The sequence below is a fragment of the Furipterus horrens genome, unplaced genomic scaffold, assembly GCF_987537825.1.
Source record: "Furipterus horrens unplaced genomic scaffold, mFurHor1.1.pri manual_scaffold_12, whole genome shotgun sequence".
Classification (NCBI taxonomy): Eukaryota; Metazoa; Chordata; class Mammalia; order Chiroptera; family Furipteridae; genus Furipterus; species Furipterus horrens.
In genome coordinates, this window is record NW_028327182.1 from 85,233,472 (window position 1) to 85,243,348 (window position 9,877).

The 9,877-nt window shown below is 50.7% G+C and overlaps 1 protein-coding gene across 3 annotated transcripts in view; it reads left to right on the forward strand.

Moving 5' to 3' along the window:
• The window catches only part of PRAG1 (PEAK1 related, kinase-activating pseudokinase 1), a 49,824-nt gene extending 40,229 nt beyond the window's left edge, over positions 1 to 9,595 (forward strand). For all 3 annotated transcript variants that reach the window (XM_090258519.1, XM_090258520.1, XM_090258521.1), the window contains 2 exons: positions 937 to 1,694; positions 8,022 to 9,595. In XM_090258519.1, the coding sequence (XP_090114645.1) occupies positions 937 to 1,694; positions 8,022 to 9,194 (1,931 nt within the window). In that variant the 3' untranslated portion in view covers positions 9,195 to 9,595. The remainder of the gene's footprint in view (positions 1 to 936; positions 1,695 to 8,021) is intronic.
• The last annotated feature ends 282 nt before the right edge of the window (positions 9,596 to 9,877 follow it).

The following is a 9,877-nucleotide window of genomic DNA, read 5'->3' on the forward strand; positions in this document are numbered from 1 at the left end:
AAGGAGACTTGACTTGGGGTGGTGACCACACCATACAGTATACAGATCATGTGTTATAGAATTGAACCCCTGAAACCTATATAATTTTATTAACCAAAATCACCCCAATAAAGCCAATAAAAAAGTTAAAAAAAAAAAAAAACTCTTAGAACTACACCCTACAAGGGTGGTATTTTACTGTAGGTAAGCTGTATCCTCTATTTACCTGACTTTTGAAAAACCACACACGTCCAGGTTTGTGGCTGCTGTTGCAGCATTGTTTGCAAAAGACCAGAAGCCGCCTCTGTGACCATCAGGAGGACACTGGGTAAATAAGTGATGACACTTGCACATGATGACATATAATGGGATAGCTGTTCAGAGGAACTATCTACATCTGTACACCTGTGGTGAAATGTCCAAGGTGTCTCACCCAGGGAAGCAAAGCAACATTCCACACAGCGGGCAAGTTAGCTCCCCTTTGTGTAAATGTGTGAATGGCGTCTGCTCCCGTGAGAAGTTGCTGGGGCAGTGTCTGCTTCCGAGAGGGCCTGGGTGCTGACAGCCAGGGCAGGAGGAAGGCTTTGTCAGCACTGAGCAAGAGGTGAATAAAAATAAAATAAATTGCAGGCCCTGGCTGCTGTGGCTCAAGGGATTGAGTGTCGGCCTGCGAACCAAGTGTCGCTGGTTCGATTCCCAGTCAGGGCACATGACTAGGTTGCACGTCAGGTCCCCAGTTGGGGTTGCGTGAGAGGCAACCACACAGTGATGTTTCCCTCCCTCTCTTTCTCCTTTCCTCTCTCTCTAAAAATAAATAAATAAAAAAACAAACAAATAATTTTTAAAAAATAAAATAAAATAGATTGCTTTGAGATAAGAGGGGTAGAGAGAATAAATAGATGGATGAATCTGAATGGCATTGACTCCAGCCTGATTGTTTCTGTTTCTTGTCTCCAGGACCATCATCTGAGCCCACTCACTCGCCCACCAACAGTGGGAAGAAGCTCTTTGCTCCTGTTCCGTTCCCTTCGGGCTCCACCGAGGATATGTCGCCAAGCAGCCCCCTGCAGCCCCCACCTCTCCCCCAGAAGAAGTTAGTGAGTCGGGCGGCCTCTTCTCCAGATGGCTTTTTCTGGACCCAGGGCTCCCCCAAGCCGAGAACAGCGAGCCCCAAGCTGAACCTCAGCCACTCAGAAAGCAATGTCTGCACCCGTGAGGAGTCCCACTTCGGCTTCTCTGCTAAAGCTGGCAACCGCCACCATCATCCCTTTGCTTCTTCGGAGCCTCTGGAGAAACCTTTCAAAGGCAATGGCCACTGGGTCCCAGTGCCAGGGCTGGCAGGCAGCAGAAGTGGCAGCGGGAGCCCCAGCCTCCAGGGCAAAGGCGTCCCCTCAGCCTCATCCTCCCAGCTGAGCGTGGCCAGCCAGGCCTCCACCAGCAGTACCCAGCTTCAGCTCCACAGCCTCCTGAGCAGCATCAGCAGCAAGGAGGGCACCTACACCAAGCTGGTGGGGCTCTATGCCCAGTCTCTGGTCCGCCTCATGGCCAAGTGCGAGGACCTCTTCATGGGTGGCCAGAAAAAGGAGCTTCACTTCGATGAGAATAACTGGTCGCTCTTCAAGCTGACTTGCAACAAGCCCTGCTGTGACTCGGGGGATGCCATTTACTACTGTGCCACCTGCTCCGAGGACCCCGGCAGCACCTACGCTGTGAAAGTAGGTACCATCCCTCCTGTTCTGCAGTACAACCAGCTGGTCCTGGCCTTGGCAGAATTATGGCTTGACCAAGTCCTCTCACCTCTCCAACTCCAGGCTTCGGGAGGAGGGTCGAGTCCTAAGGTCCCTCTCAGTGATCTCTCTCTGCCTGGCATGGGGCATGGGGCAATAAGATTTGTACTATGAATAGCAGATTCATTCTGTGCTTCCAGGCAGGAACTCAGGTGGTCTAGTTGGATTGAGAAAACAGTTGCCTTTTAATGCAACAGAGAGTTTATTTATTTATTCCGCGGGTTTTTACTGAGTGCCTACTAGATGCCAGGTATTTTGTCAAGATCTGAGTATAGATAGAGAGGAGAACATACAGAGCTTATATTCTAGTTCAGAAGATGGACACTTAGGGTATTATTCTTCAAATAGAGCCAGAAGGAGAGTTAGACCTAGACATCATCTTGAACAATGAGAGTAAGAGCACTGATTGAGCATTTACTGTACAATGAGACTCTTGTCTGAGTGTATTAACTACATGACCTTGAATCCTCACTGGGTAAGTAGGTTCTACACATGAGGAATCTGAACCTTAAAATGATTAAGTAATTTGCTCATAGCTAGTTGGTGGCTGAGATGGATTCAAACCCTTCTTTGTATTGTCTCCAAAGTCTATGCTACCATCCTGTTGGTTAAGAAAAATGAAGTTCAGAGAAGTTAAGTGATTAGTCCAAGGTAACACAGCTCTTTAATCTTTGCCACTTGATCAGGGGTATCGCTAGCACACGTTACTATTCTCTCAGGGTACAGTTCCGAGCCAGCTGGTTGACCGTCTGCACACATCTGGCCCTTCTCATCTTGGCCACTGACTCAAGTCTTTCTCTAGGACTCCTTTCTTCAACTTCTTTTAGTATCCATTGAACATCTGATGGGTCTATGGCCCTTCTATAAATACAGGCTTTTGTTGGGAAAGAGGAGGGGAACCCTGAGCTCTTTTCTGCCATCACTTGTCTCAAGGTTTTATTTCCAGTTAGAAAAAATATAAATAGTGAACTAACGTGAAATGGCCTTGGTGGGTGGGGCAGCTTCCTACTTACAAGTGGTGGCAATTTTTAAAAATATTATAATAGCCAAGGAAGATTGCAATGAATTTTACAAGATCTTTTCTTTTAAGAAATTGGTGACACCCCCATAAAATATAGATTGGGAACTGCTGATTTCTATGTTCAAGGAACTGTATATAAACAGTGCTCCCTTCCCATGAAAAAGCTAGGGAGGGGTGGCTACTAGGAGGATCCAGTTATTGTACAGAAATCAAGGCCCCCTGAAAGACTAGAGGGCATGGCCAGGGAGGCAGGCACTAGATGGAAGAAAACTCAAATGTCTGGATTAGGAGTCAATGGATTTCCTGAGCTTCATTGCCTTATTATATCTAAACGAGGCAGCTAGTTTCTTGGTAAGGCCACTTCCCTGCCACTCCCCCAACCACGATTAAAAAAGGAAAAGAAACAATCCAGGCATTTTCCTTCCTACTAGGATGGTGCTGTATCCTGTAGAGAAAAAAGTGAGTGTACCCTCCAGTGAGCTGAACGTGATTGGCCGGTTATCGCATTCAGCCCAGAGCCAGGGGTCTGTATCCATCCAATTAAAGGAACCTGGATTTAAGATCCTTGAAAGCCAGGGAGATGGAGGCACCTTTAGAAAGCACTTCATTTTTGCCAGGCTCAGTGAACCTGGGAAAGGGAGCTGCCTCTCTGCCTTCCTGTATCCAAGTGCCTCGGTCATTCTCCCTCATCTCCAGGGCTCATTCATTGTCAGGAGACAGCTGACGCATCCATTCTGAGCGGGAGAGAGCCTGGTGGAAGGAGCTTCCTCCCTCTTGTCCATGGGGTAGAAGTGACGTGACCCTGCTGCAAAGAACCAAGGGGCCACCTGGAAAGATCTGCCAGGGTTTGGGTTTTTATACACAGAGGGGATTGTGATGCGCAGCTTGCATTCTAGAACCTCCTGTCATAATGTGGAATCAGCTAAATTCTCTGAAGAGCCACGCAGAGAATTCAGCTTTCGCAGAGGATGTGAAAAGCAAGCCTTGCTTATCATTTCAGCAGAAATGGAAACTATGAGGGAACTGGAAGGAGAGCCTTGGGCTCAGAGGTCTCCTGTCTGATTTTGCCAGAGACTTGGCAGCTCAAGGGTTATCTCTGTGCCACTGAGAAGGAAATTCGGAGAAGAGCTGGAAATGGTCAGAGCCTGGGGAACAGCAGTATCCATGCGCACAGGTGCCCGGCCTGGCGATGCGGGGGCGGTGGGCGGGGGTCGGGGTGTGGAGCCCGGTTTCGCACGCGCAGCTGCCCCACTTCATTACCTTCACAGTCTAGACTGAGGGCAGTCGTCTGGAATCCACGGGAGGGGGACCGGGTCCCTCTCCGAAGCCTGTCTGTCGCTGAGCTCATTTCATCTGTGCCTGGTAAGGCTCGCACCTGCTCCCACTAATGCCGGCCCTTAGTTCTCGGGCTCAGCGCCTCGCCGCCGGCCCCGTGGCCCTGCTCCGTGGGTGTATGTATGGCAGAAAAAATCATTAGGTGCCTGTGAGCTTTCCAAGGCCCGCCGCTTCACTCCTCAGTCAACTAGAACTCCAGCTGAGCAATTTAGGGACCTGCATTTAGCCGGCGAGGCTTTTTTTTTTTTTTAACAGACGTGACTTAGCCCAGATTTTCAACCACGAAATGAGGCCCTGGCTGCAGAGTTTAAAGTGAGTCTTGGCTCAACAAAACGTTTGAAATGTGAGCTGAATCAAAGGTTTGCGCGAAGGTCTTGGGCCAAAACACAAGTGCATACCCCTTGAAAATGAAATGAGGGGGTTGGGAGAAGACGGGGATGGAAAAGAAGCCTCCTGCCCCCCTTGCTGTCCCAGTATCTCCGCCCATCTCTCCTTGCAGCCAGAGGACCAGCTCTTGATTTTGAACTACCTCCAGCCCGGTTGCCATTCACTCTGCTCCCTCATTTCCATCTCTGTGCAAACTGTCTGCAGCTCCCCTGGGAGTGTTTGCTGGGCCCAGGCCTTTGATACCTTTGAGAACAGGGATCCTTGGAAACACTTCTTAGGCCCCGGGCAGCTGCACCCTCCGGGTTGGTAAAATAACCCACCCGCCAGCTCTGGATTGTGTACTGAGCGTGGCTGAGCCAAACCTGCCAGAGTAGTCACCATAGCAACCTTTGCTGCTGTCTGCTCACCCGGGCTAGACGCTGTGCTGAAAGCCACACCTGTGCTGGGTCATTTAATGCTGCCAGTGGCCCTGTGAGGAAGGAGCTGTCACTGCCCCTGATACACAGAGGAGAAGGCAGACTGTGTTGCGAGTTAACTGCTAGAATTTATTTGTAACCCAAATCATTACTTGTAGTATGTTTGTGGTCATTTCTGGGCGTGCATACAGTGAGGGAATTTGAATCACCCGACAGTGAGGTGGCACAAGGGGGTGCTCTGCCTCGTTTAAGCCCTCACATGGCCAACAGTGTCCCTTCCATGGTCTCTTTAGTACCTCCTCCTTCACATTTTTGTACTTGCTTCTTGGTGGTGACGTCGCTGTATAAATGGCCAAGCTGAGCCCTAACTTCTGGTCTAGTGTTCCTAACGTGCAAGAAGGCTGCGGTGTGCCTTGGGGAGAGTATTAGGTCAGCTTCGTTCAGGCACGAGGCAGAGCACTGTTGGCCATGAATTCAGTGTTAATGCATCAGCAATATCTATTAATGAGGCTTCCTTAAACAAAAGCCCACATAAAACAAGGTTATATATTGGCCAGTTGATGAAAAGGTTGCGACCCGAGGCTTACAGGAACTTCCCATGGCGTTTCCCCTGGGAGCAGTGGTTCAGTATTCACTAATTCGTAGTTCATGGCTACTTTCTAGAACAGAACTACTGCAGGTAACCAGACTCCATTGCAACTTGTCGGTATTTGCAGTGTCTATTTAAAGCAAGGTCTTTTGCACTCTAAAGCCAACACTTGGACCTCTCAGATACTTCTTGGTTGTATAATCTTGAACAAATAATTTAATCTCTTGGACCCTCAGTTTCCTCCACTGTGATACCACCAAGCTCATCGGATGGTTTGAGATTGGATGAGACACTGTAAAATGCTGAGCAGGCACAGTGCCGCACACGCACATGAGTTCAGGAGGCATCTGTGTGGCAGAGAAGCCCTCGCTGGAGGGGAGTGACCCCAGCAGACCCGCAGGTGGCACAGCAGACTGGTCCGTGTGCAGTGGTTGGTACTTCTATGCCAGACTATTCGTAAGGACCCCCCGCCCCGTCACCCAACTTTCCTTCTGTTTCATAGTGTTCCAGAAGCTGGCCATGGAAAAGCTAAAGACAGTGGGCGGGCTAAAATAAGAGCCTGCAACAATGCCCTTCAGATACGTATTCCAAAGTCATGTTTGCTGGTGTCATTGGAACCAATATCTAGGATGAATGCCCTTCCCTTTTATTTCTATTCTAGTTCCATAATAGAGAGATGACGAGATTAGTGTGTTACCTCCCCCACCTCCCAACTTCCTCGATAAAAGTTTCCTAAGAGGCTGCACGCACTCTTTTATCTCAGGTTTCAAGCTGAGAAGGTTTGTATAGCAGCCATATAAATAAATCTCTGTGAAAAGGTGCTTGTCATGCAACTTCTAAAAACAGCACCTGGAAGCTCTGTGGCACAGCATGACCACTGCTATAGTCACCTGAGTGCGGCAACGCGGCAGCCCAAAGGGTTATTTTATTTTGGGACTATTTGCAGGATGATGTTTTTCAGGTAGACGTAAAATGCCTTTCTTCTCGGGATTACACACTGATCCTTGCCTTTCTATAAAGCGCGGCAGAGGCTGCACGATCGCCCTTGAGCGAAGAGACCGCCGACCGTGTTCCCTCCCTTAGTGTGTAATTACAGGGAAATCGAGGCCCATGGTGTCTGGATCAAGATGCTCCAGGTGTGGGCAGCCTAATGAGGATTAGTGTGCTAAGGATCCCGGGTGGCTGGCACTGTTGTCAGTATAAGAAGATGTAGAAGAGGCAGGAGAGATGGCTGTGGGGATTCCCCAGGGCAGCTTGAGATCACCTGTTTGTTTATTCCTCCTTTCAGCTCAGAGGGTGCCTTTGACCCCTGAGGCTCCCTGGCCCTGGAGAGCTTTTTGTTTTTCTTCAGCTGCTCTGACTCACCTAGTAGTTTCCACATAGCAGGTTCATTAAAAGCAGCCCTGCTGGTCACACCAGCTAGGAGGCTTATTTACCTGGATCTAGAAACTGGGGCCGCCTCAGAGAATGTGGCCAAGCCCTAAAGGCTAAGGGTCTGCATCTGCCCCTGAGGTCCCCCGAGAAAGGTGCACCCCAGTGGTCAAGCACATCCGTTCAGGTAGCTGCCGATTCGGGTGCAAGGGGTGGACGGCAAGACTAACTGCCTGTGGCAGCTCCGATCTGGCTTCCTGGGAATCTGTCCAGCCCATACCGTGGGCAGAGGGCAGTCTTTCTACTGATACCAGGAGGCTGCACTGCGCGGTGGTGTTAGGGACCTCACTCTTGCTGGGTTGTAGGATGATTTTGTTTCACCTGTTAAGAAATTGCCAAACTGTGTTCCAAAATGACTGCATCATCTTACAAGTCATTTGCAATACATAAGTGTTCCCATTTCTCCACATCCTCATAGACATTCATTATTGCCTGTCATTTGTTTTATGGCCCTTCTAGTGGGTGGCAGCTGGTATCTCATTGTGGGTTTGATTTGCATTTCTCTAGTGACTGATGATGTTAAACATCTTTTCATGTGCCTACAGTCATTTACATAATTCTTTGGTGAAATGCCTATTGATATCTGCCCCACTGTTTTTGATTGAGAAGTTTTTCTTACCACTGAGTTATAAGAGGTGTTTTTTTTTGTTGTTCGTTTGTAAACTCTGGGTACAAATCATTTATCAGATATGTGTTTTTCCCATATTTTCTCCCAGTCTGTTACTTGCCTTTCTGTTTTCTTAATGAAAACATATTTTGAAGCACAGAAGTTTTACATTTTGATGGGGTCAAGTTCATCGATTCTTTCATTTATGGACCATGCTTTTGGTGTGATATCAGAAATCTCTACTTAACCCAAGGCCTCAAAGATTCTCTCCTATGTTTTCTTCTAAAAGTGGTTTGTTTGGGTTCTCACACCTAAGTCTGAGTGATTCCTATTGAACTCACTGGTATGTATGGTGTGAGGTAAGGGTTCAGTGCACCTTCTCACATGGGGATTTCCAACTGTCCCTGCACCTTTTGTTGAGTGGAATGGTGGCTCCCACTCTTGACTTCACTTCTCCTTTTCCCCACAGATCTGCAAAACCCCTGAGCCCAAAATGGCCTCCTACTGCAGCCCTGCTGTGCCCGTGCACTTCAACGTCCAGCAGGACTGCGGTCACTTCGTGGCCTCGGTGCCCTCCAGCATGCTCACGTCTCCTGACGTGCGCAGAGACCCTCTGCCTGCCCAGGAGCAGGACTGCGTGGTGGTCATCACCCGGGAGGTGCCCCACCAGACTGCCTCTGACTTTGTGCGGGACTCAGCCAGCAGCCATCAGTTGGACCCTGAGCCCTACGAGCGGCGTGTGTGCTTCTTGCTTCTGCAGCTCTGCAACGGGCTGGAGCACCTGAAGGAGCACGGGGTCATCCATGGAGACCTGTGCCTGGAGAACCTGCTGTTTGTGCACTGCGGCCTCCAGGGCTCCCCCAGCCCTTCCCCTGCCACCGCCGGGCCCCCTGCCTCCTCGGGCACCTCCAGCACCCCTCCCTCCATCACACCCCCGGCCCCTGATGCTACGCACTCCCCTTGCCCCTCTGCCACCCTCTCAGCCAATGTCACCTCCAATTCCCCAAGTGCCCCCACCTGTCAGGGGGTGCCCAGTGAGAAGCACCTGCCCCGGCTCATTATCAGCAACTTCCTGAAGGCCAAGCAGAAGCCAGGAGGCACCAACGACCTGCAGCAGATGAAGAGCCAGGCCCGGCTGGCCCCCGAGATCGTGTCTGCCTCCCAGTACAGCAAGTCCGATGAGTTCCAAGCAGGTATCCTCATCTATGAGCTGCTCCACCAGCCCAACCCATTCGAGGTGCGGGCCCAGCTGCGGGAGCAGGGCTACCGGCAGGAAGACCTGCCGACCCTGCCCCCCTTGTCCCTCTACTCGCGCGGCCTGCAGCAGCTTGCCCACCTTCTGCTGGAGGCTGACCCCAGCAAGCGCATCCGCATCGGCGAGGCCAGGCGGGTGCTGCAGTGCCTGCTGTGGGGGCCGCGGCGGGAGCTGGTGGAGCAGCGGGGCACCTCGGAGGAGGTGCTGGGCAGCGCGCTGCACAACTGGATCGACATGAAGCGCGCCCTGATGATGATGAAGTTTGCCGAGAAGGCCGTGGACCGCAAGCGCGGGGTGGAGCTGGAGGACTGGCTCTGCTGCCAGTACCTGGTGTCGGCAGAGCCCAGCGCCCTCTTACAGTCACTGAGGCTCCTGCAGCTTCTGTGAGCGCAGACCCTGCCCTGCACTTGGGCTGACCCCTTCCGTGCCTGCCGGACCCCCACGCCCCGCCGCCTGGGAAACATGATGTCTCCCTGGGGAATGGTACAAATGACTGCCATACTTTGATGTAATATATATATATATACATATGTAATATATAAATATAAAAGACTGAGGATGTCATCACCCACTCAGGGTTCCTCTGCTCCCCCAGTTGTCCCAGTTTTCTCCCCCAGTTCCAGCTCAGTGCAAGGTGCCAAGCACAGACCTGCCAGCAGCATGAAGCCTGGACTCCATCTGGCCTCCTTGCCCCATCATGGGACTTCTACACCTTCTTGTCAAGTGGTTATTTACAAAACAGAAACAAAAGCAAAAAAAAAAAAAGTCATTAAAAAAATTTGATTTAAGTCATGAGCCAAGTTCTTTTGTCCTCAAATGCCCAAGGACATTAGCATCATTGGTGGGTAAAACTGAACACAAGCCTCTGAGGAAGTGGCTGGGCCACTTGAAGGGTCCTTGGCCTCATGCTTCTCAGGAGGTGGAACAGCAGGTCCCAGGGGCCCTGGGTGGACCAATACCAGTTCATCTTCCCTGCGTCTGCCCCACCTGGCAGTCTTAGAAAGAATCCAGACACGGCTGGTGTGATCCCACAGGTCGGGAGTTCAGTACCCCTGTGCCAAACCATTTCC